The sequence below is a fragment of the Rattus norvegicus genome, chromosome 2, assembly GCF_036323735.1.
Source record: "Rattus norvegicus strain BN/NHsdMcwi chromosome 2, GRCr8, whole genome shotgun sequence".
Taxonomy (NCBI): Eukaryota; Metazoa; Chordata; class Mammalia; order Rodentia; family Muridae; genus Rattus; species Rattus norvegicus.
The window spans coordinates 142,079,258-142,106,138 of NC_086020.1; the positions used below are offsets into that span (position 1 = coordinate 142,079,258).

At 41.7% G+C, this 26,881-nt stretch overlaps 2 protein-coding genes across 9 annotated transcripts in view; one reads left to right on the forward strand and one right to left on the reverse strand.

Moving 5' to 3' along the window:
• The window catches only part of Nbea (neurobeachin), a 559,026-nt gene that overhangs the window by 149,111 nt on the left and 383,034 nt on the right, over nucleotides 1-26,881 (reverse strand). For all 8 annotated transcript variants that reach the window (NM_001427608.1, XM_063282102.1, XM_063282100.1 and 5 more), the window contains one exon: nucleotides 18,274-18,410. In NM_001427608.1, the coding sequence (NP_001414537.1) occupies nucleotides 18,274-18,410 (137 nt within the window). The remainder of the gene's footprint in view (nucleotides 1-18,273; nucleotides 18,411-26,881) is intronic.
• Mab21l1 (mab-21 like 1) lies at nucleotides 14,361-16,750 on the forward strand. The gene has a single exon (NM_001109497.1). The coding sequence runs from the start codon at nucleotides 14,825-14,827 to the stop codon at nucleotides 15,902-15,904; it is 1,080 nt and encodes a 359-aa protein (NP_001102967.1). The 5' UTR covers nucleotides 14,361-14,824; the 3' UTR covers nucleotides 15,905-16,750.

The window sequence follows — 26,881 nt, forward strand, 5'->3', positions numbered from 1 at the left end:
TCATGAGCACTTGTAGGCCATCCAACATAGCTGAAAAGATTCACAATGGTTCAGTGAGAGATGCTGTCTCAAGGAAATGATGTAGTGAACAAGAGGAAGACACCAACATCGTGCTCTAGTGTTTGCATGTGTATAAGAGTGTGAGTGCCTATACACTCATGTTCATGTAAAACACACAGACACAGAGAGAGGGAGTTAGAGGGAGAGGATGCCAAGGACACTTTAGAGATAATAGTGTCTATAACAATGGTCTGAGTGGGTTTATTGGTGTTGTGTATATGTGGTATGAAAGCAAGAGGAAAGTCAGCATGCTGGTGGGAACAAAGAAGTTGCCACTTAATGGAGTAAAAGGCAGTGCACTTGAATGTTAGTCTGAAACGTATCTTATACATGGGAGAGGATGTAGAAACTATAGGGCAGATGAGCTTGAAGTGTGGGTAAAGGTTTTTGGCTGGACATGCAAATTTGAGAGTGATTAATGCAGTTATGTTTTTTGGAGAGAAAGATTGAATTCACTCATTTCAGAAGCACAGCAGTACATGGTCAAGTAGCACAATTAACAAAGTCTTCAACTCAGAACAAGATAGATACTCTTATCTTAAATAACCATTTAGCAACTATTCATCCAATAGCCATTTAGGAAAGTCCAGGGATCTAGAGTCAGAGATGCTAAGATCTATCTGTTAGGTACTGTGTAGATTTGGGAAAACAATTTTTTAAAATAGTTTATCTGTCTAATATGTATTAATTTAATCTGTACAACAATCCCACAAGGTAAACATTCTTATCTTGCTTATGAGAAAACAAACTTAGAGAGGTTTAGTATATGGGCCTGGCTGTGGAACCAGCAGACACCAACAAAAATCACCATTTCCCAGATACCTACCTTTGAAAGCAAATAGGTGTCAGTTATTGGATTACCTGTGTCTCAGGGTCTTACCAAGAAGTGTCTACTCTACAATGCTTTTGAGAGGACAAAAGTCCAAAAAGCTTGTAGGATTCCTACAATACAGACCAGAATCATTAATGGTAATTCCTCTTTAATCAGCCTGCTTGGTGATCTTTATTGATGCAGGTGTTTCAGTGCATACAGTAAACTGGTCTATCCCCTTACACTGTTTATTATTTTAAGTTCAGAGAATGCAGAATATCCAGTACTGGGATCAATACACAAAAGTGCCAACTCTGTTCTGGTTCTTTGGCAAGAGAAGTGTCCAAGCAGGACACAGCTTACAGAAGCTACCTGCAGAGACCTGGGCATCTTACTATTACAGCACAGCCTTAATACATTTATAGCCACCCTTTCCTGTTGGTAACCATGTCTGTCCTCTTTCTAGTATGCCCTCAGTAAGCCACCAAGATCATAACCTTCATAACACAAGTGCCACTCACTGATGCAGTTGTAACAGGAAAGGAAAGCCAGCCAATGGGATTTAAAGTGCTACAGGCCATGGAATCACTGGCTATGTGGCAAGGGCATGTGGAGAAATATCACTCAAGTCTTGCCAGCACAGAGAAGTCCTGTTAATAAAACAGACCTCTGGGACATGAAGGCCATCCCAACAGTTTCTAACACCCTCCAGACTTCCTCAGGAAACCTGTATCAGAAATAGGAATGCTTCATTAATGATTTCCACTTATTTCCCTTGCAGGTTTCACTTCCCAATAGCTGTCTTGAAAGAGACTCAGCACTCCAGGCTCCCTGCCTTGTTAATCTACTCATAGGTGCTATGAATATCTTGAAGTTTAAGCACAAACAAAAGTAGTAAAGGTCTGGCAGTGCCCCAGCACTGAGGATGAAGAAGAGATATCAAATTTACTTAGAAACATATTCCCCCTCCCCCCCTCTCTCTTATTTTTAGGGATCTGATGTATGTTTTATGTCTGTTAACACACACACACACACACACACACACACACACACACACAACTGTGTCAACACAAAGCTAGGGAAAACAGTAAGTGGCTAGACCATGATCTACAGAATTCTTGGGTATCAGACAAGAGCATGGGAATAAATCACTTGGAGAATTAGCTCTGTTCCGGGCTTCATTAGTCCTAATCATCTCCCAAATATGCTTAGCAGAATGTGTGTGGGTCTGCTGGGACTGATGTACAATAGAGTGGGCACCACATAAACTCCTATGAACACAGAGAGAGTTCATAAAGCAACTGAGACAGCCCTTACTGCAGATGAGACAGATGGGCTAGCTCCAAGACACACAGCAAGACCAAAGCTCAGGCAGATTGTCTTTATGTTCTGTTACCTAAACACCACAGCAATGGCAACCCCTCTCGTTTCCCCCCGGAAACCAAAGACACTAATTTCATTTGACTCAAGTCTGATGGCACAGACAGCAATCTCAGCACTAGTGAGGCAGAGGCAGGCAGATCCTTTGTGAGTCCAAAGCAAACCTAGTCTACATAATGAGTTGCAGGACAGCCAGGACTATACAGAGAGACTGTTCAAAGATAAATAAAAAGAAATAATAGTAATTTCATTTTAATTAGGGGGAGCTGGCAAATAAAAACACGAACTTACACTTAACAGAAAATTAGTATTTAAAAGTAATATTAATAGAAGGTGAATATAAGTGGGATTTTTGCCTTTTTAAAAAAAACAAACCAAAATCTAGAGACATGATTTTATTTTGCATTTTATTAAAATGCTTACTTGTTTCTTACTATTTAATTGCCAATGTACCTTTTCAAACAACTCAGCCCACTGGAAGCCCTCTGTCTCTTTTTCTATTTACCATCTGACTCTGGCTTGGTGGGTAGTCAACTCAAACTTTCTAGTTCCAAGGAAAGAATTCGGTTGAAGTGACTGTAAGACTAAACTGGTAAGACTAAACTGGTAGTCTTGCTCACCCCGAACCTGACGACTGAACACAGATCCCAGGGTAGACAATTTACACAGTAGAAGGTAAACCCACTATGACTCTCTTACTTTGTCATCTGACCTACACATGTGTGACACAGTGTACATGTAAGCCCATCCCAACAGATAAATAAATAAATAAAAGTTAATAAAATTAAAGTTTCCCAGGACTCATTTTGACAGTAGATACATAGAGAAAATTAAAGGGCCACCATACAAGGATGACAGTGAAGTGTTCCATAGTTTAAAAGATTTCATGTTGTCTTTAATTCATTAAATATATCACTTTTTACAAGCATTTACTCCACTCGTTGTTAAATGTTTTCAAAACTGTTGTTACTGTTTCAAAATGAAACCAGGACCTGACCAACACATACAGGGTTTTTTAAAGGAGTTTGTGTGCCTTGGGTGCTCTTTGTTTGCATTTAAAGTTGATTTGCTTCTCTGTGCATTAGTGTAAAAACTGCTGATTCTGTTTAACAGACACAAAAGCTATTGGCAGAAAAGGTGATTCATAGGAAAATATATGCTTCACTCCAATGGGACATGAGTTCTGATGAAATTGTGGAAAACTAGGTTACAATTTTAAGCATGCATGCATGCATGCGTGTGTGTGTGTGTGTGTGTGTGTGTGTGTGTGTGTTCATATGTGTGGGTGCACATATATGTATACCATGGATGAGGAGACCAGAGAGGTCAACCTCAGGTACCATTCCTCACGATCTGTCCCCTGTGATTTTTGAGACTAGCCCGACTCATCTGGCAGACTACCCATTAAGCGCAGGGATCTGCCAGTCTCAGCAACTCCAGTGCCAGTACTATAGGCTTACTCCACTTGCCTGGCTTTATTATGAGTGTTCTTAAGCTTGGTCTCAGGTATTCATGCTTGTCTAGAAGGTCCTTTATCGAAGGAGCTATTTCCCCAGGCCAGAATGTCTCTAACATGGTGGGAGTTTGAGAACTGACATGGCTGAGGAGGGTATCCTCTGACTTCCACATGAGTGCCATGGAACAGGTGTCCCTGTATCGATGAACACACACATGTGTTTTGGTAGTACCCAATGGTGATGTAACCTTCTCTTATTGAAAGCTGCTCTACAGTGTCTAGTTAGTTCAACTGGGGACTAATATATTTCAGTCATCATATTTGCCAGAGCAGTATGGGTCCTGAACAGGGTAGTGAGTATCATGAAATATGGTATCAATACAAGGACAGAAGGGCATAGGTATATTCAGTCTCATACCTGTTGATTTATAGTTATTATTGGCAGACAACGGAACTGCATCCCAATATACCAACATACACTGAAAACATCACCAGGAGAGAATACACTTACTACAACTAAGTTGCCAGACCTCACAGCTTAGTGGCACAGTGAACTGCAGAGGATGGGCCTGTGTCCACCATGGATGCTCCGTGGCTCTGCGGCTCTGCTGCCACTGCCCAGCATCTTGAGAGTCTGCATGACACATCACTGCTCCAGGAAGACATCAGTGCCAAGAGCAGTTCCTACCAGAGACTATTATAGAGTAAACACATTGTAATTTGGTGACTGACCATATTTACTTTAAAGGGCCTTTTTCTGTTAAAAGAATAAAACTGTAGAGGGGAAATTACATCTGAAAGGTAAGAATTTCAAGGAGGGACTTTGGCCTTGCGTCAGGAAGAGCTTTCTAACAATTCCTTTTTGTTGGTGGACTCCCTTTTGTTGTTGGTCTTCCACAGTAAAGGGGCTGAAGAGCCATACTGGATAACACAGCCAAACGAGGAGCCATAGAATCCCTTAATCTCTTCTGCCCTGATAGAAACTGTTGGAGTCATGAGGCAAAAGTTTATTTAATCTTCCTCATACTAACTGTATGGTTAGCAAAATGGTCACTTGAAGCTTTACACACAGTTATATATGCTAAGCATTAATACTACTGAAAATTATGTCATAATTAAAATGTGTGTGAAAAATTTACAACATACTAGACAGACGTTTATCACTGGGGAAAAAAAAACTCCTCATATTTGATGGGAAAAAAAAGCACGCAGGGATCCCAAAGCTTTCTCAGTTCTGATTTGACTCTGGTTTTGAGACAGGAGCTTATGTAGCCCAGGCTGGCCTGGGATTTGCTATGTAGTCCAAGCTGAACTCACACTTAATTCTTCCTGCTTCAGCCTCCTAGGTGATAGGATGATAGGCAGCCCTGTGCCAGTATGCCTGTCCATCAAGCGTTCTGGGAGAGGGTTGCACTTTAATTAATGATGGAGTTTCAGCAAGGCTTGAAAAAAAGCAACATATTATTTTGGCTTTTATAGCTCATTGATATCACAGAGTGACAAAATATGGGTAAAATAACATTATAGAAGTTCCTAGATATTTCTCCAAATAATTATAGAAATAATTATGTCTAAGCTTTTTGTTTTATAATGATATAGCCCACTAACTTTGTTTTTATTTACTCTGTGTGTCTGGGGCAGGACATGGCTTCACAGAGCACCTGTGGAGTACAAAGCACAGTTGCAGCAGTCAGCTTTCTCCACTGTCACAGGCTTGTCATCCAACCTGAGACCCAAGCCCTTCAGCAGCTGAGTCAGCACGCTAACCCTGCCTATGAAAATCAATTGGCTTTAGATGGAAATAGTTATTTGGTGAATTAGTACAAGTTTACATTCATCAGATAGTATATATCCTTCTTAAACATTTTCCCTGTGTATAGATCAACAAGTTATAAACTTAAAATTTATAACATAGCACTAAGGTCTCTATAGTGAGAAGTTTTAAAGTCACTGATCACTTCCTTAACATAATGTATCCTTAAAGCAAGTCTAGGTTTCCTTTCAGAAAACTTACCCACAGCAGCTGCTGCTACAAAGACTACCAGGAAGCTCAAGCACCCACACACACTGGCCTCTGTAATGCAGTCCACAAACTGCACTGACACCAGCCACTGTCAGACTAACCTGGCTATGAAATTATTTGTGCGACCTTGAGTAAGAGACTTAGCCTTCCTAATCCTGGTCTCACCATTTTTGAGGCCCAACATTTCTTTTGCAGACTAAATGAGATCATACACTCATTAAGTATTGATCTCCACTCTATTTCAGCTCCCCTCTTGAGCCATATATCCCACGTAGGTCTCATTAAGAACATCACAGCATCCAAGGCATAAGCTGCTGATCGTACAGTAAAACAAATTTCATGGCATCAGATGACGTTATTTTGATTTTGGTTTTTTGTGGTTTTTTAAAGATACAGATACTGAAACTATCAAAGCCAATCGTATGATTTTGACATGAGCTCCAAAGGTTAAGTTACTGCCTGAGAAAGGTAATCTGGTTGCCTTCACAGCAGCAGCAAGCTCGGCAATCTGCATAGAGAGGGGCATTTGTCATCATTAGCTGAGCTGTGACAGCTGGCACCCAGGGTGGCCTGGAATCAAGAAGTGGCAGAGATGCTCAGGGTCTTGGTTGCCATTCAGTACAGTCAAGGGTCCTGTATGAAAGCTTTGTGATGTGACTAACAGCACTGAACATACTTGAACTTTCCACAACATGGCTAACACAATGATGGCATGTAATTAGCAGGCTGCCTCTAGACAACAGGATGCTAAGATGCCGTTTCACCCTGCCTGCTTCTTACGGGGTCCTGTTCAGAACCCACCCAGCCCCAGCACAGCGCCTTTTCATTTCTACTTTATTATTGCAGCTGTTGTTTTTAATTCTATGTTAAGACTGGGTTAGGGTGATCAACTAAATACATTTGAGGAAACGGAACACAGGTCGAGAGGACGGTTCTCAGAAATATTAGAAATAAACTTTCCAGGGAAGAGTTCAAATACATACACACAATATGGCATGCTTTCTTGGGATAACATTACTATCAAAATCAGATCACTTTCACAACATGTCCTCCAATTATTTGACGTCTATGTAGTTCGTAATGAGTATTTTAAAAAAATTCTTTGGCAAAGTTTAAAGTAAGAATCTTTTCTTCAAATGATTGCTACTATGTGTCTGAAATAATTGTGGTTAATATGTTTTAAAGATAGGTGTTAAATCTGAAAATCTTTTATCTAGTTAACACAAAGCAATATAAATAATTAAAAAGAAAGTTTAAATTAAGGAACAGGTTGACCAACCTTTGAAAACTTAGAATATTACATACAGTCTCTCTATAGTCATCAGTGCTTAAAAATGTAATCAATAACACTGGCTTTATATTATTATGTAAACTAGTTTTTCACAAATAAAACTAATTTTTGTGTTAATGTAAAATCTATGCAAATACATGCAGTCATTTATCAGGAGAGCTGACAAGCATTCCATATTGGAGAGGGAAATGAAACTGCCTCAAGAATAGAGGCAATTAATTATTTCTGTATTTTTTCTTCTTCTGTCTTGAGGCACAAAAGTTATCCATCCAGTTAAAACAGCAAATGAAATAAAGAGATTATTTTTTTATTTAAACACATATGGCTTTTGCCTGCAATACTGATCACCACAAGGTCTACAGATGCCCGTGGCTAAATTGTGTGCCGGCAGATGCACACAAGGGAAAACGCGTTAATGCAGCGTGGAGAGAAAAACAAATGAAGAACTGCTCTGCCTACTTGGAAACCCAACCCAGAAACCAACCCACACCCACCCTCCCACAATGAATTATGCATTCTGCTTATCAAATACAGGTGAAGGTTACAAAACATTAACCTTGGTCTGTTGCAAAAAGTATAAAATGCTTTTAAATTAGTAAAGACATTTTTTGTGTGCATGGGTAATAATCAATGTAGGTAGATATCTGAGAAATACATGGCCATTTCTATGAATAGAATAGCTAGTGACATTTAAACTTCTTGGTCTTACAACAAAAAGTGTAGAACACTAAAATGGTTGTGACGAGTAGAAACTGTTCAATTTCTAGTCATCAGTTTTTAATCCATTTGCCAGCAATCTCTGAAAGTGTCACTGAAAACTAGTATTACTAAGAACTGGGCTGGAGAGGCTCTCCGATGAATGCTCACTGTTCCTGTGCAAACCCTGAGTTCTGTTCCCAGCACCCAACCAGGCATCTCATAATGGCCTGGATTCCAGTCCAAGGCACCCACGATCCTCTTCAGACTGCACAGGCACCACACATGTGGCATACATTCACATCCACACCCCACACAGTCACATGAATAAAAATAAATCTTAAAGAACAAAACAAACAACTGGGTCATTCTAGAATGTTTCCTTTTGACAGGTTAATGTAAAAACACAAAGTAAATCCATCTTTATTATGTGAAATCCTATGGATGCGTGTGTGCGTGTGCAGGCTATTTTATCAACATGAAAATGAGTGGTTCCTAAAAAGGGTTTACAGTTATTAAGAAAGCAATAACTTCTTTCTTAATAGGCCTATAAGCTAGAATAACATTAAACTTTCTATTTTAATTGCGAATAAAAATATAAACCAGAAAACATTTAAATAATTTGCATATGGAGGGATTAAAGCTAGCTCTACCCTTCCCAGGAGCACCTGAGCTACCTGGGAGCGCAGCAGCAGCCAACAAAAACTGTCCCTACTTGGACACTTTACTAATTCTTCGTTTTGTATTCCTGACCATCTAAATTTAAATGACGATGTGTATTTACATGAAACTTAGATTAGAAGCATATGTTCCAGGACTGTGAACCCATTATTTAGTATTAGCTATAATACTCCACAGGCTCATGTTATATCATGTAAAAGAAGTGAGCAACTTCAAAGTAAAATACGAAGACTGACAGTTTGTGAGATTTCTTTTTCTTGCTATAAAGATAGAAAATAACAAATATGCCTCGAACATTGCTACCTTATTTGAGAGTTCACAGATTAGTACATTTGTATGGAAACTGGAATAGTACTACTTACAAATCATAGGTCAATATACTCACTCAACTGTACTTTTAAAGTTGCTTTTATCTTATCTTTAGGTGTATGGGTGGGTTGCATGCATGTATATATCTGCATCGAGTGCATGCCTGGTGCTGAGGAGGCCAGTAAAGGCCAATCCTCTGGAGCTGGAGTTACAAAAGGTTTTGACTCACCACGTGGGTGCTGGGAATTGAACCTAGGTCCTGGAAAAGAGCAGGGTCATCTCTCCACCCCTAACCCCAACTGTATAAAACACATAAAAGTAAATCCAGTGTTTTTATTTAACAGGGTTCTCAATTTTCATTTGAAAAGCACTATATTTAAATTATGCTCTTAAGTTTGATTTTAATTTTTATTCAGATAAAAAGGTTATACAGATTGAAAAGTACTATTTATCAATTCTGGTTTCACTTGATATTTTTGACACATCACTATATAAAAATTGTGCTTTTAGGGAATAGTACACACTGATAAACCAAAAGGTACACACTTTGTATACTGAATATACTGGAAGGGAAAACAAAACATTATACAGGAGGTTCGTTAGCAAACACTTACAATCTATACCTATATAAAAGAGACAAATCCTATTTATATACTAATTTCTTTTCCATCTTTGTCATTGCATAAATGGTAAGAGGTGATCATTTTATATAGTATAGTTATTTTCAACTAGCACTTTAATTATTCTTGGAAATTTACAATAAAGTCCAATTTATAGGAATGCCCTTTATTTCATAAAAAATAAACTCCAAATACTAAATAGAAAAAGAGAGAGATTATTTTAGATACGCACTCACTGGAACTTGATTAGTTAGAACCCATATTCTAGTCTCAAGGTCATTCTGAATGTTTTCAGTGGCTTACTCTTGCACAGTATGGAGTGGTGATAACGGTGGTGCGGTCCTAGATTAACAAGCTAATCACACCTGCTTCCACTGCTTTCTCTAAGTACAATAAAAATGCAGCCTACTCAGGGCACTGGGCTTCAGTCACACACACAAAAGCTTGAAATTCATGTTTATTAGTTGGGGGAGGGGTGTCCTTGTTTTCATACAGAAAAAACAAAAACAAAAACAAAATAAAAAATAAAGTGAAGAACCCACTTATCCTGTCTGCTTATTTCTGTAAAATCTGAATGAAGAATCAGACTGAGATTTAACAAAAACAATTTTAGTTTGTCAGAAAGATACTGGGGATGAGGATATTACCAATTCTTTTCATTGGTGGCTTTTCCCTTAACCTCTCTTCTTCTTCCTCCTCCTTCTCATAGACTCTCCTCCCTTTTTTTTTTCTCCAATTTACAGAAGCAATGTGAAATACCCTGCACCTTTATGCACACATTCAAGTGAAGGAGAGTAACCTGAGACAATTACATGTAGAAGCTGGGGTTTTAACTCCCTTATCTGTAAAAAGAAACATTTGGCTACCATCAAAGAGGAGTGGTGATTCTTAGAAGCTCTACTTTCCTCTGCCATCTTTAATCTCTAAGTTACTTTTCTTTTCAACACTTGAAAATGGCAACACTAAGCGATAATGTAGAAAAAAAAAGGCATTTGACAGTACAAATGTGGCCATGTGATTGTCCACTAAGGTGACAAAAACCACTGAGGCACTGGACTCCAACATTCAAGTTAAGAAGCAATTTTAAAAATGAACCAGGAAGAGAACAGGACTATGTCATAAACACTGATCTTAATTCTCTGCCTGACTTTGTAATGAACCTGGCATTCAAACAAGGAATAATTACTTTAAGAAATCCCCGAAACTTTCAAGCTAATCTTAAAGTGTTTTTAAACATAAGTCACAACAGAAAGGTATAAATAGTTGCTATCAAATAACCAAGAAAACTCCCTCTATTTTACTTTATTTAATAAGACACATAACGAAAACCCTGCACAAATATCTGTCTTTAATTTCTCTAGTGTAAAAAAGGGAATATATTATGTCTGGCAGAAAGAAACAGTTAAACGGTTGAAGTAGCCTGGGTACATTTTTAGAAAAGAGGGAAGGGGAAGAAATCAGATGCACACAATGAGCCTTCAAAGCCACTCCAGCAGTAGAGATAAATAATTTAATAAAATCGACTTCATATTCTTTTAGTCCCTAGTGTAATAAGTACGCATTAAGAAATAAAACTTTACATTCATGAACAGTTGTGAATAAACTAGCTGCTGGCAGATAATGAGGACACGGAAAACAGTGTGTATGTGAGCACTGTAAGAGCTGGGATCCCGTATGATCTTCCAGAAGAAGATCTGTTCTGTTGAAGTCAGTGAACTTGCAATTCAGTTTTAAACAGTCACTGAAAAAACGAACAACACACAAACCTTAGGTGCTACGCTTCTGAGCACATGCAGTTTTTCTTTATCCCCTTGTAGATTGGGTGTGCATGGCTTTGCACAAGCTAAGAAAGGGCACCCCCACTGGGACAGTCACTCAGGAAGCTCCACTTCAGAAATGGTTGTCTTGTCCTTATTATTTGGGATGTTCCAAGTGTTAAAGTTCACATTTGTTTTATGTTCATAAATATAGCTAGATGTTATGATAACAGGCTTCTGTCTTAGCTGGCTTTGTTTTCCCTAACGGGAACATTTTAAATCCAAGCTGCTTTAGTTAAATCCTAACTAAACACGATTCCAATGCTAGCATCTCAGTGCTTACATCATGAGATTCTTGGGTATTTCTTTTCCCTCTAATTAGGTCACTTTTCTTCAATTATCGGTCTATTATTAGCTTATGTCAAGGATGTCTACAATCATACCACTGAAAACAATTAACCATTTATGTCTTAAAAATACGAGGCGTATAGAAGCGTTTCTTCTGGTACTCGGTAAGATTGTATTTTAAAAATTGCCTGGCATCAATTCAGTTCTTACACAGACTTTTAATATAATAAAACAGACTTTATATTACTTGTCTATCACTTCAGCAGTTCAAACAATCCAATGGGTCAAATGATTTTTTAAATTAAAATTACTATTAAGTAGTTAAATAATTCACCGGTACAAAATACATCTAACGCCAAAACCTCGATTAAAATCAGGAGCATTACACAAAAATACATCATTAATTTTAATTCCTCTTTATGGGCAACTCAATTAAAGCAAGGTTTAGTTTTTCTTCCACAAGAGAGGTGTTGAGATTACGGAAAGGATTCAGCTATAGGCGCAGTTTATTTCCTGGACTAAGAGTAGTGGATGATCTGGGTAGCAGCAGCTAGAAAGACAATCTAGCGCTATTCTGAGGCTCAACCCACAGGGACAGCAATCGCCCGGTGCCTGGTTTTATGTAAATCACAGTCAGCTCCGGATGTGGCGGGTGCTTGAAGAAGTAGGCTGGCCTGGCCTTCCAGAACCCGCGGCCTCACTCGCCCTCAACACCCTAGTTTCGCAGTCCTCTTGCTCCAAGCGAAAATCGTTCGGGAAAGGCCTCTGTTGCATCAATTAGTTTGCACAGAATGCTTCGGTGTTTAGCTTCGCCTTAACCCAATTAAGCCGCACAGCGAGCCCAGAAAGATGCGCCACCTGCGCCTGGCTGCATTCGGCGGCCGCGGGATCCCGAGTCCTTCTGTAGGACACAGGGAACCAAGGCCTCGAAGCTACCTCGAGTCCCACAGTCCCTCCCGGGTGAGGCACGGGGCGCACGCTCACCCGGGAAGGTCAGGGCCAAGTATTCCTGGGTGCTCTGAGTACAGCGCACGCATGGCTGGGGCCACTCGAGGGCGGGGAGGCTACCAGAGCTGAAGTATGAGGGCACCGGGAGTGTTTTGCAGCGGTGGTGGAGAGTGAGGACGTCCCAGACACCCGGAAAACTTTACAATTATCTTAGGAGCTGATGAGCCAAGAAAAAGAGCTGTGTGGGGTAGGGTATGCTCAAGGGTCCTGGGGAGAGTTTGCCCGCCGCACCCCATCCCGCACCCCATCCCGGCGACATCTGCGTCCCAAGCGGTCGCTCCCTGCCGAACAGCTCTGGTGCTCTCGGTAGCCTCTTCCAACCCCTCTTCAGCTGCCAAAAGGTAGCAGCGCATTCACGCCCCCCCAACTCCCCCCCACCCCGCGCCTGCAAACTGGGGAGGGGCTTTGCCGGTCCCTAGTCCCCTCTCCCAAGGGAACAGGTCTTGGAGAATGGAGTAGAAGGCCATTGTAAGCCCCAAATGCGATGTACTATTTTAATCTAATTCGGAATCTATCACTCTTGGGTAACGAGAAACGAAATTAGAGGTGGCCCTGTGATGTTTAAAAGGTGGGAGTCTTCAGCAGGCGGCTATTAAACTTTCGTACACAGGTGCTACCATACCCTCGCACTGGAAATTCCCTTAATTTGAAATGAACAGACCTTTGTACTAAAGGCAGGCAACTGAAAACTACTGCATAAGCCCGAACTACCCGTCTTTAGTTCATGTGCACTGAGGACTCAACTGGTCATGGTACTGGAAGGAAGAGCTACCTATAAAACATCTTTAGGTTCCAAAAAGAAAAGCTCATTTCTTTGAAAATTTCCAAGATGAAACTTGAGTAAATAACACCCCCCAACCTGAATGGTTACGATTTGTTTGTTTGGTTTTTTCTTTTGAAGCCTTTAGCCATCTTCTTTACAGTCAAATTATGAAAGCCCATAAGATTAGGAACCTACTGTTGGTCACCACTTGAGGGTATCTGAGATGAAAGCCCCATCTTTCAGCCTGCAGGGACAGATAAGCTGGAATGGCCACACCCTCCAGTGCCCAGTGTTAAGCCCATCTCCGTGAATCCTATAGATCCTTCTGTAGAAGACAGCTCACTATGAGATGACACTGGTGTTCTCTAAATCTCAGAGTACACCTTTGGGAAGTATTCCCACGACAGCATACAGCCCTACCTGCTGTCTGGTATTTTAGCACTAGCCAATCTAGCAACAGACAAGGAAAACTGCAAACAGGTGAACTTGTTTAAACACTCCATTTTTAATTGGGTAGATATCATTACCCTATTGAGCAATACTTTTAAAATTCCTCTCAGCAAATGCAAATGAGGAAAACCTAGGTAAAAAGAGAACAGATTCTGCCTAAGGTTTGGAACAGTATTCTGACTGGAAACAGCCAAGTGAAGACTGGAGGACTCTTCCATCCGAAGCCAGCAGTCAGTTAAGAAGCAAACTTCTCACTTGCATTAAAAAGACCCCAGGGATTAACGGGTATTAATTACCTTACTCTAAATGCAAGTTGGTGACTTTGTTCTAGAAAGCCCCTTTGACTTCACTAATTGGTGGATGACCATTAGTACTACTGGATAGCTCATCAGAGGTGAACAGACAAGCAGGCTTTTCAGCTTGTCTTCACCAAGTCTTTTCCAAAAGTCAATATGCTTCAAGTTATACCAAAGCTAGGAGATTTCCTCTTGCTTTCCAACATGTCTAGGTGGCCTGGGTGGTTTTCTGCCGGCAGCAGCTTCCTACCTTTGGTTTCTGTGCCTTTATCCACGAGGGGGGATTAATTAACCGGGCTGAAGCTGGAGGAGGCTGTCGTGACGAGCCCAGTGGCGATTGGCCGCCCGCCTGCCTGGCCCTGCCTTTATAATTTCCACACGAGTGCATCTGGGCTCTTACACAAACCAACAGCAGCTTCTTCTGACAGACACACACTCACCCCGACGCACACCCAGCACACTTTTCCTCCATCTGATTAACAGTCCCGCACACCATGATTACGGGAAAACGTAAATAAATACGGCAAGGGGTGATTATTTTGACTACTGGAAGAGCCTTGCTGGGTCTCAGCAGAACTTTTGTTTTTATTACCAAGAAGGTGCTCTCTCCACGCGTCTCTCTCGGACACGGATTCTTTAGCGGAGGGGAGAGAAGGGGAGAGCGCAGCCTTTCACTTTAAGACCCGCTAGGCTCCATCGGAGAAAAGGCCGGCAGGGCAGGGCGGCCCCCTGCTGCAGCTAGTCGAGAGAGAGGCTCGCTGCCTTTTGCGCGTGGCCCCCTTTCTCCACCGAAGTTGGCTCCAGCGCTAGCAGCCGCATTGGATCCCACAGCCTATTGCGAGACTCCGGTGTACAATCCGGATCTCTGCCCCAACATGATCGCGGCCCAGGCCAAGCTGGTCTATCACCTGAATAAGTACTACAACGAGAAATGCCAGGCCAGGAAAGCTGCCATCGCCAAAACCATCCGTGAAGTCTGCAAAGTGGTCTCCGATGTCCTGAAGGAGGTTGAAGTGCAGGAACCGCGCTTCATCAGCTCCCTCAACGAGATGGACAACCGCTACGAGGGCCTGGAGGTCATCTCTCCCACCGAGTTCGAGGTGGTACTCTATCTGAACCAGATGGGGGTGTTTAACTTCGTGGATGACGGCTCCCTGCCTGGCTGTGCGGTGCTGAAACTGAGCGATGGGCGCAAGAGGAGCATGTCCCTCTGGGTGGAATTCATCACCGCCTCTGGCTACCTCTCGGCGCGCAAAATCCGTTCCAGGTTTCAGACGCTGGTGGCTCAGGCGGTGGACAAGTGTAGCTACAGAGATGTAGTAAAGATGGTGGCTGACACGAGCGAAGTGAAACTGAGAATCCGAGATAGGTATGTGGTGCAGATCACCCCGGCCTTTAAATGCACCGGGATTTGGCCGCGGAGTGCTGCCCACTGGCCTCTTCCCCATATCCCCTGGCCAGGACCCAACCGGGTGGCAGAGGTCAAGGCCGAAGGTTTCAATTTGTTGTCCAAGGAGTGCCACTCCCTGGCGGGCAAACAGAGCTCAGCTGAGAGCGATGCTTGGGTGCTGCAGTTCGCAGAGGCTGAGAACAGACTGCAGATGGGGGGCTGCAGGAAGAAATGCCTCTCTATTCTGAAAACCCTGCGCGACCGCCACCTGGAGTTGCCAGGCCAGCCCCTCAACAACTATCACATGAAGACTCTGGTGTCCTACGAATGTGAGAAGCATCCCCGAGAGTCGGACTGGGATGAATCTTGCCTGGGCGATCGGCTGAACGGAATTCTGCTGCAGCTCATCTCATGCCTGCAGTGCCGGCGATGTCCCCATTACTTCTTACCGAACTTAGATCTGTTTCAAGGCAAACCCCACTCGGCCTTGGAAAACGCTGCTAAACAAACGTGGCGACTGGCAAGAGAGATCCTGACCAACCCAAAAAGTTTGGAAAAACTTTAGAGGATGATCTAATCCAGGGCCGACAAGAAAGAGCATTCTTCTCAAAGTCCCGACGGAAAAAAAAGAACTTCCTAGTCGATTAGTCGATTCCTAGGTACTATTTCCAGAAACAGTGCAAACAATCTCTTCCTTTAAAAGGAGTAACAACACAACATTAAACCATCATCTCACACACCCCTACAAAAGACGGGAAAGAGGTAGAGAAACACAGGGGAAAACCTATACACCACAAGCATCTTTACGGAGGCACCTCCAGCTCCCCTGAAAAGTGCACAACAGCGGCGGGCTGCATGCAAGACTATGGCCAATTCCAGCAAAGGATTATAGTAATCTTGAGACTTAGGTGCGGCTGCCTTCCAGTAAACAGGACCCGGATGTACCATCGGAAGGAAAGTATAATGTATATTTTGATCTGTAACAAAAGTTGTGATCTCATGTTGTCTTTGAAAGTGTGGATATTGGTGTTTTGTGATTTGGTGAACAGAACTGAAATTGCCATTTTGGGGACTTCCAGACATTTTCCACAGAACAGAGATGCATTTAAAGATAGATTTTTCTCCTGGTACTTTACCTGTCTGTGAAGTGTCTGAACTTAAAAAACAAAGTTTACATTTTGTTTCAAATATATTGCTTGTTCTAACATTCCGTAAGTATACTTGAAATGTTATTTAAATATATTCAAAATTTGAATTCAGCTTATATAATAACGCTTGAATATCTGAATTATATATATATATTTGAAAATGCACTTGAAAATACACTGGATAATTACTTTTGTGATTTAGAATTTAATTTCTGTTGCTGATTTTTTATTTAAGTAGAAGATAATAAATGGAGTAAAATACCAAATTGCTGTGTTTCACTTTAAAATTTTTTTTTTTTTGGTTAAATGAGGTAATGATTCCTTTTAAAAATCAACCTGAGAATTTTAAACATTTTGACAAACAGGTTAATAAAATCACTAAAAATAAATATTAAAAGGGCTCTTTTAAAAACAGCTATAGAAAATATTCATTTCCCCAGTTTCTAAGTTATTCAATGCTTCTTTTCTTCAACGAATATATTTATAGCCTGTTTCTGGATCTTGATTCTGGATAGTATTTCTGTAGTCTTTTGACAATATGAGGGAAAAAAATTACAACAGCAAGAGATGACTGAGTGTAAAAGCAGCAAAACCTGAGAAAATTAACTTAAATCATATACAAAACTTTGAGGTTTGCATATGAAATATAAGCAATAAAATGGAGATATAGTTTAAGAAATATATTTTATCAAATATATTTTAACACAGTAAGTGTTATTAGAATAATTTAACCAGAAAACCATACTACATTCTTACTACACAAGGAAAGCTAATGGCAAAACCTACAGACGCGCTCTTATTTATTTAAACACAGCACATTCATTCTCTCATCACAGAAGCTTTGGTAGTACCTACTGATCAACAAGTGCTGAGAGGGCCCAGGCTAAGGCTTTACATTAGTTAGTTCAGATAGCAATACAGTTTCGAATTTCCTGGGCCCCTTTACAAATAATGTTCTATCTAATGTGTCATTTCTGCACATAGCTTAAATATAAATAATAAAGTTCAAGTCTGACTATTTTAGAATTGCTTTTGAAATGATTTAAAGGAAGATCTTTGAAAGCGATTGATACTACAGTGACATAAATAAGAGAACAATGGAGTACATCTCCCATGGGTGGGTGCTAGGCTGTGGGGCTTCTCTGATGTCAGGGTTAAAGTCCACAAGAGAAGATTTAGTCAACATGTATGCCATTGCAACGCTCCAAATGTGCACCTTCTAGAAGAGCATATGAATCCTAGTGTGTGCTGTCCCTGTACATTTAAGTCAGAGCTTATAAAGAAATGCTTCTCTTCCTCTTAAATCCATACGTAAAATCAATTTAATTCAGGAGATGAAAAATGGATGTAATAATGGAAATGAAATTATATGTAAATGGCTCCCAGCCCAGTTTCCTTACAATCTTTCAATAAATAACAATCCATATTGCAGTATATACTTTTGGAAATTAAAAGTGATGTTAACACAAAATTTCACAAGTCCTAGTCTTCCCAGGTACTGAGGCACTGTGCCCCAGGGATCTGGAAACAACTGGCTTAACCACCAAATCTGCCCAAGTGTACACAAAGGCACATAAGACTACTCAATTGCACATGCTCTGTTAATACAGGATTTACGCTCATTAACATAGCCTTCAATTCTGAAAGAAATCATGTGCTACTTCATTCATTTTATTTTCTGCAAGAAAGATGTGTGTACCTCTCCAGTCATTTAAAACCAAGCAAAACTGAAAACCACATCCTGCCATCAAAGCTACCAGTGCTGTGCAGATTCACTCTAACTCACTTTTGTGTCGATCTTCTTGAAGGCAGCGTCATCCTCATCTACCTCGAAGTAGATTTCTGTAGTAGTGATGGAGAGGGTTCCTTTGGCCACCACCACAGGAGCAATGAGCTGGGCAGGGGTGCTGAGAACCACAGGGCCTGCAAGAGAGAGGCAGTGGGTCAGGCTGGGCCTTTCTGACACTTCCAAACTCCCTCCCAGAGGGTATGGCCTGATTTTATTTTGAAAAACCACGCTAGGAGCTAGGAAAAATGGTGCCTACGTTATGGAGTTATGCAAGTTCTTTTCATGTTAGGTAAAGTCTGTTTAGCATTTATACTGTACCTTAAAAGGAGACTAGAGTGATTTTATAAAAACTCAAGAGGTCAGGGTTTGGCATAAGAGACATAACATCCAATTTGCTACCTCTGCCTAGAAATCTACCCGGGTGGTGAGGCACTGCCATTATCAGCTTTAAGCAACACAGATCAGAATGGATGCCTAGGTGCCTCGCTATTCCATTGAACATCACCCACTCCCAAGAGACCCTTGGAAGTGGATCCCCAAACCAACCATCCCTAAGTCATTCCTTCTGGCAGCTGCTCTTCCCAGGCAAAAGGGGAAAGCAGCTAAGTATACAAACCCCGTGTTATGTACTGTTATGTACGGGCTGTTTTAATCTTGGCGTTCTCAGGTGGGAGACACTCACTGGCCACAGTACAGTCTCTGTGGTTCTTGTGAAGAAAATAATGAAAGTCCTGTGCGTCATTTCCACTACTGTACACTAAAGATGAAAATGTAATTAAAACATTGAAACAAAACTATTTTTGGAAATGGGGGCGGAAGGTGCAATTTTACAGCTTTTTGACCCAGATAAATTAGGACTCAATAGATTTTTAGAAAATGTTCATACTTCGAATTTCCTCAATTACAATACTGATTCGTGGGGCCATTACTTGAAATTCCTCTTCCCGATATTGGTTTAAACACACAAACAAGGAATTCAGAAATAACACCGACTTTGTTGATGTTTTTTAGGTTTTAGCGAGCAAAACAACCCCAGCCATTAAAACCATCCTCCGCTGCACACAGCAGGAGGCAGGCGACCTGGGGAGTCTTGCCTGTGCAGGCCCGACCTGAGCCGGGAAAGCCAGAGGAGCCCGCGGTTTTTAAGGGGAGACCGGTAAGGCCTAGGCCGGCTTCGGCAGAGCTAACGGAGTCGGGCAGACTCTGTTACTTGGGTCACCTTCAGGGCTCCGACCGCCCTGCAGAGGAGAGACGCGGCCCCGGCCCCGGCCCCGGCCCCGGCCCCGGCCTCGGCCCGGGCCCCGGCTGCGGACAGAGGAGTTGGCTCCTGCACAGCTTTCGGGAGGGTTTCTTTTTCTTTTTCTTTTCTTTTTTTTTTTCCCTTCCAAGGGACGAGGCGGTCGGTCTGGAGCGCCACTTTAAAGGCTCATCAATCTTAATCTAGGTTGCTCAAGTAATTATGCCTGAATCTCTTGTACGATTACAAGTGGATTTGGGTTTCTATTCCCCAGGCCCTCCTTTGTGTTTATTGGAGGGTCCGCGCTAGCCGGCGCCTCCAGCCTCCCGGGCCCTCCTTGGATCTCCCGCGCCCGCCCGCCTGCCCGCCCGCCAGCGGGTTCGAACCGCTCCCTTAACCCTTGCGCCACCGAGGCGCTGTTGTGAGGGCTACCGTTTCCAGGTTCCCCTTCCGAAAAGGTCATTGTATTCGCATCTGAAACTGTCTTGAACAATTTGGGCTTGGAAAAAATCTCTAGGAAAGTACATTCTAAACACCAACGACCACGCTTTAGGTTCTTAGACTCTGACATCTGGAGAACAATGGTCAAAAACATTAAAAAAAAAAAAAGGCCAGCCGCTTTCTTCTCTTAAAAAGTAATTTAACATATTCAAACATTAAATTGGGGAAGTTAAAAAAAAAAAACCAAAACAAAAACAAGAGATTTCGAGTCTAGTTATCCAAACTATGCTCTCTGATTTAGTCAAATACAGCATGAATTACATATACACAGCCCGGGAGCTTTTAGCTGGGGACACATTTCTAAAAGAAGACAGCACTTCTCTTTGACTCAATTCCAATTTTTTCGATTAATTTGAGATTTTCTGGGACTTTATAAAAGAATTTCTTTAAGAAAGACGCATCACAAAATATTCAACATTATTAGTACGTTCCTCCCACCCTCACCCCTCACAAATCTCCAATTACAACACCCAATTATGTCGATTGTTGAAGGAGCAGAGGTGGGCTTTTTTTTTTTTTGTTGTTGTTGTTGTTGTTTTTCTTTTTTTGTTTTTGGTGGTGGTGGTGGTGTAGCCTCCGAGGAGCAGAGCAGCCACTGAGGGCGCACTGTTAATCCACTGCAGCAATAGAGAAAGGGGATTAGCTTTAATCCCCTTAGGGGACCCTCTGGATTTTAGGGATCCTTTATTAAAATGTTTACATAAAGCACAATCACAAGCTAGCATGTTTTCCATATGGAACGGAGTGATTTAGAAACCTGGGATCCTTTTCCAAACAAAGTGTTTTGAAGGGCAGCTTCCCTGGAGTCAGGAGATGCTCATCCAGTGGGTTCATTTCTAGCTTTCCCCCTCCGCATCCAGCCCCATCCCAGCACGAGGAATTTAACCTCCTGAACTTTGCTTGGTACAATGAACTGGGATCTGACTGTAGATATATCCATTCCAATAGCTACCCTAATAATAAAAATAAACTACAATAATGTCCTCAGCACACCCAGAGGCCAGAGTAAAAGGCCTATTCCTGTGTATTGGCGCTATACTTATTTAAAACTCTACCATAAATAGTGACAAAAGGAAAAGAAACAAATGTTACTTCTTACATTGGCTATGGACTCATGATCACTTTTAAAGAAAGGTTAGGGGTGTTACTTGCCATTATTCTAGAACCAATGCCACTGGGAATCAGGAAGGAGCCAGGAAGGAGTTTCTCTTTGGAGGCATGGTTCTTCACAGGAGACGGTAAACCTGTGTACTGATGTAGATGTATGGGAAGTACAGATATACCCATGCAATATATTTCATGTTATTTTAAGACAGAGTTTCTCTGTATAACAGCCCTGGCTGTCCTGGCTTCCTGCTTCTGTTTCCTATGTGCTTGGAATAAAGGTGCAACATCATGCCCAGCCCTGGAATATATTTTAAAAGAATGCTAAATACCCATGGGTTTGGATTGTGTTACTGAAAAGAAAAATCAAAACTCCAAGCCTAGACATCTTAATAAAACCACATTAGCATCTTAATACAACCTTACATTTTACAAAGGTCTTTTTCTACCTCCATTTAGCTACAGCCCAACTATTAGAAGAAACTGGGTTTTAGATGTCATAATGGTGTGCACCTGCAACAGAACCCTTGGCTGACTGCTCACTGTAAGGGGAGAAGAGGGGCAACTCTGGGGGCCTGGGTGGCAAAGAACAAATTGTAGGATCAGGGCCCTGATAAAGGAATTTAAAAGCTCTCCTGACTCAAGAAGGCAGGCTGCTATGCAGTGGAATCTGTTGGAAATGGGGAATATTTGGAGAGTGGTTATTTTAATAACTGTTTTAGAAGCATGCTAAGGCTGTATTTGGAAAGCAGCTTTTCTCCACTTCAGCCAGGAGAGGGGGTGTTTTAGTGTTTCATGACCTTGCTTTTGTCTGAGCTTAGATCCAATTGTTAAGTTGTCTATTGTGACATCATGGATGATGGCCTTCTGTGATGTTTATGTTCAGCTTAAGAGCACTCTGGCTTCCTTTCGAGCTCCAGACCAGTTCCTAGAAACAAGTCAAAACTGGTTCTTCTTTGCTCTGATGCAGAACTTAATCATGTTTTGTCAGGGTCAATAGAGTCCTTATCAAAAGGCAATTGTGACAACTACATTTGCAGATAGTACTAAACTTCATTTACCATTTCTAACAGCACAAACAATACAGAGTCAAACATGTTGAAGTTCAATTAAAATTGGTACCGGGGCGCACTCTTAGCCAGAAGCCACTGGAGTTCAATTAGAATTACTTGATAAGATATATGGCTAGCGAATACCTTACTTAGGGTATGTGCAGTTGCAATGTATGTTGGAATCAACTGATATTTCTCCTCTTCCTCCTCCTTTTCTGAAACAGGGTTTCTGCTCTGTGTATCCCTGGTTGTCCTGGAACTTGCTCTTGTAGACAAGGCTGGCCTCAAAGATCTGCCTGGTGCTATGTCCTGAGTGCTGAGATTAAAGGCATGTACCGCCATTGCCACCTGATATGTCTTACATTGACTAATCTAAAAGTCTTGAATTTAGGATGATTAAAAAAAAGTCAAGACTCAAATATTAACACAGAATAAATCTTCACAGTTGATCCTGTAATGTAACAAAATTTCTGAGGAAATGAAAGTGTGGGCAACAGAATGTTGCCAATCCACTGACCACAATGACTACTTTATGAAATTTTTATTTTTATAAGTATGTTGCTAGGAAAACTAGGGGAAAATCTAAGAAAAAAGATCAAAATGTTTTAATTTCAAAATAAATTAAATTTCAGAAGCACATTTATTTTGAAGTGCTAGGACATTTTTAAGTATTAAAAAGCAGAGGTGAGCCTAGAACTTCAAGCGGAGGCACTCTAGTGTCTGAGTTTGAGGCTAGCCTGCTCTACAGAGTGAGTTCTAGGACAGCCATGGCTACACAGAGAAACCCTGTCTCAAAAGTCCACCATGGCCACCAACAGCCATGAGTAGGAGTGATCTGGAGAGGTGGCTCCCTAGCTAAGAGTGCGCCCTGGCTTTGGTTTCCAGTGTTCCCATCAGGTGATCAGTTACCTGTAGCCCAGCACCAGGAGGTCCAACCTTGTCTTCTGGCTTCCAAGTGCACTTGAACTCAGGTGCACATACCAAGCACAGACACATAATTTACAAAATAAAGGGTAAAGTAGAAATGTTTGCTATGTGACTGGGAGAGGGGAGAGGGCTCAGAACAATACTGAGAGAATCTTAGCTTTCTATTATCTAGGACAGCTCCTTGTGCTCCAGGTATTTTCAGTGTCTCAAGGGGAGATGCTGAAGGTTTTTATAGTGTACAATGATACCTGTCCAAAATGAATGGCCATTTTGAACATTTTCAAAACTCCACAGGACATTTCTGCTTGAATTAGAAAATGCTGACTTCAACAACCCACAGAGTACTTTTTAGTGGTTGTGAACTTTAGTCTTAGTAATATTTCCTCCAGCACGCTTATTACACAGTGCCCTCAAACTGTCCCATGATGGCTACACCAGCCTGCACCCAGACAGTGAGCTCTGATGCTCCTTGGTGACTTCTTGAGTGCTGTCGTAAAGATTGGGATTATCAATAACATATCATCCCCATCCCCTAGTTTCCTGAGATGACTATTTGATGCTTAGGAGTACAGAGTCATCCCTGGAATCCTGAGTAAATCTGTCTCTAGAAAGAGATAACTTCCCGCACAGTCTGAAACAGGTATGGGAAAACGAGAGGCCCCTCTCATAATAAGCAATTCAAGGCTGCACTTTGGCAGAAGGTTTTCCAGCCTCGCAGAGAACTGACTAAAGCTCCAACTTGCTTAACGCACCTATGCTGATAGTCTCAGGTACTAAGAGGCAGCCTGGTAGATTCTACCCTTATTCTTTCAATTATATCCCCCGATCCATCAGCTTAATACTCGTGCTCAAAAGAAGAGTATATTCTGCAGCGAGTACCACAGATTTTGCAGGAAACCTTTGAAGCACACAGTCTAGGTAGCGCAGTCCTGCAGTGTCCAGAACACAACTTTACTGGGAAGCAGTGACTGCGCTGGGCTTGTGTGCTGATCTGCTTTCCCAGGTGATCCGGAAGAGATTTGTGTTCCCAGTTATGTTACAATTAGTTCAACATAAGGGAGACATCTTTCATCTTATGAAATTAGGACTCGTTTATGGCCCCAGGATGCCATGTTGTATCCGGGAAGAGTAATTCCACTAGACTAGATCCGAGGATAAACCGGAGGATGTGATTGGGATCTGTAGGAGCCGGAGGCTTAAGGGTCTCTGGGAGACTTGGGCTGGTGCTAGCCTTCCTGCTCCCAGGGGTTCTGGCATAGTTCCACTGCAGCGCTTGTAGGTCACGCACAGATTATTGCTCTGTCCTTCCTGTTCACGTAAGCAACCTGAAGGTGGGCACACTTTCTCCACTGAACTCAGAACTCTCCTAGAAGGCACTGTGCACTTACACAGAAAATGATCTATACCACTGTTTCCTTTGTAAGCCACAGTAAAAGTTACTTAAAATATCAGATACGATTTTCTATGTTTTATTTTAAATTGTCCTTTAAAAGCACAAGAGAGACTGACTCCTGGAGAAAATAAAAATTTAATACTATACTAAAATCAACTTGGGAATTATACTTGATTATTCTATTATGCCCAATATATGTTATTCATCAAATGGCATAATTTTTATAACTGCCACAGTCTTCTCAGCATGCAATTTGTTCTTTCTTTAGAAATTAGGTATAGAGGCATTTAACTAGCATCCCTTCACTAGTGCAATCAACAAAAAGTAATGGCTGTGTGTTGTACTCTTGTGGGAGCTAGAGGGAATAGAGTAATGTATAAGGCATGAATTTCATAAAGAAGGATCTTACAGTATGGGGTAAAAAAAAGAATTGAGTTGTATATGAATAATTATGCCATAGAGAGAAGAGCTCATCTGAGCACCAAATAAAGCACAGTGTATGAATTAATCTTGCTTATTCCTTTCAACAACGCAGTCTGTCAGTTACTGCTGTTGTCCCCATTTTACAGATGAGAAAATAACAAACAAGGTAGTTTAGAAAAGTCCTTCAACTAGTACATAGCAGTCCAAATTTAAATTATATACCCTTATGTGTACTACCTCTTATCAAAGAAGAGGTAAAGAACCCTGCAGACACTTTGAAGTGTAACAGTTTTCACTCAGGGTTGAGGTAGCTGGCATGGGATTGTAGAAGAGCAATGCCCTGAGCTGTGATGAATGGGTATAACAGGCAGCCAATGTGGGGGAGAATGGAGGGCTTGAACTCACAGCTGCAAATGGTATGAGCCTGAAACACATTTGCCTGGGGAGCAGGACGAAGAGCGGAGAGCAGGGGAAATGGCACTGAGAAAGCATACTCACCTTCAGTTATCAGATCTGTTTAGAGGATGGCAGTAGAGATCAGACAGTGCACTATACAACATTGGTGTGGATCTTTTTTTGTGGGGAGGATGCACAAACCCTATTGAGAAAACTGGTAAACACATGGCCTCTTTGGAAAGGTCATTCTCTATACCAGTGGTTCTCAGCCTTCCTAGTGCTTCAGCCTTGTAATACAGTTTCTCATTCTGTGGTGATTCTGACTGTAAAATTATTTCATTGCTACTTCATAACTGTAATTTTGTTATCGTTATGAACCGTAATGTTAATGTCTGACGTGCCCACAAAGGGGCTGTGATCCACTGGTTGAGAAACACTGCTCTGCAAGTATCTCTCCTGGTTTAGAATATTCATATTTTGAAGAAAAATTAAATGTTACCCTTGTCCTGATGTCTTCCCCTATCTGAAGGTTTTCTGCACCAGACTTAACCTCATCTCCTTTTGTCCACTTTCTGGAACTGATTTCTTCCTTCCTGTGTGAGCCAGCTGCTCTCTGCCTGAGCGCTTGGTGTCACTTTCCCTGCCACCGCAGCTTCTCTCTCATCTGTGCCCTCGCCAGGCCTGCCAAGGTTAAACATCAGTTTTTTCTCTCCTGTTCAGTTCTTTGGCTACTCTCCCGTCTGGCCTGCTGCCAGGGTGTTTGGGAAATGTACATGATTAATAAGAGCAAGTCACAAAACAAAAACCTGTAATCTTTTTTCTACCAGAATCTTTCAGACACACTTTCCTAGAGGATTGCTTGTGCGGTGGCTTTAAAAATACCTGTGTTCCAAGGAACACCAGGTTCAAGTTGCTGAACCAGTGCTTTCGCATCCACGACACAGGACTGTCCTGCTGTCTTCTGCCCTGGCCTCTGCAGTGTTGCTGACAGCTCTCTTCACTGGCCGGAAGCCTGCTGTTTCTTGGAGCTCTGCAGCTGGTCTGAGGCTCTCTGCTCTCTGTATTACCCATTTCCTTGGTGACCTCAGTGGTTTAAACTCCAAACCTCACTCTGCTCTCTAACTTTAGGAAATTAATATATCCCTTTGAACATGTTTTAAATCCAAAAAATGTGGCCTTTACCCGTGGTTCAACAGACAGGTCCTCTAGAGCAGGGGTGCTAGCATGTATCTTTTTATTCCATGTATCGCCATGGCTTACAAATAATACATCTTCAGTATTTATTATATTTGATTTGGTTGGATAACCACATCCAACTGGAATGAAGTATGAATCAGGACTTGGAAAATGGTGGCTAGCGGCCTACATGTCCTTTCAGCTCTTGCCTTTCTGTTTTTTTCCTGGCAACTCTTATTATAAACTAATTTTTAAAAAGTAATTACATAATCGTGTGTGAGTGTGTGTGTTCTCTCTGTCTGTCTCTCTGACACACACACACACACACACACACACACACACACACACACTCACACACTCACACACACACTCACTCCGTGGTACATTTGTGGAGGT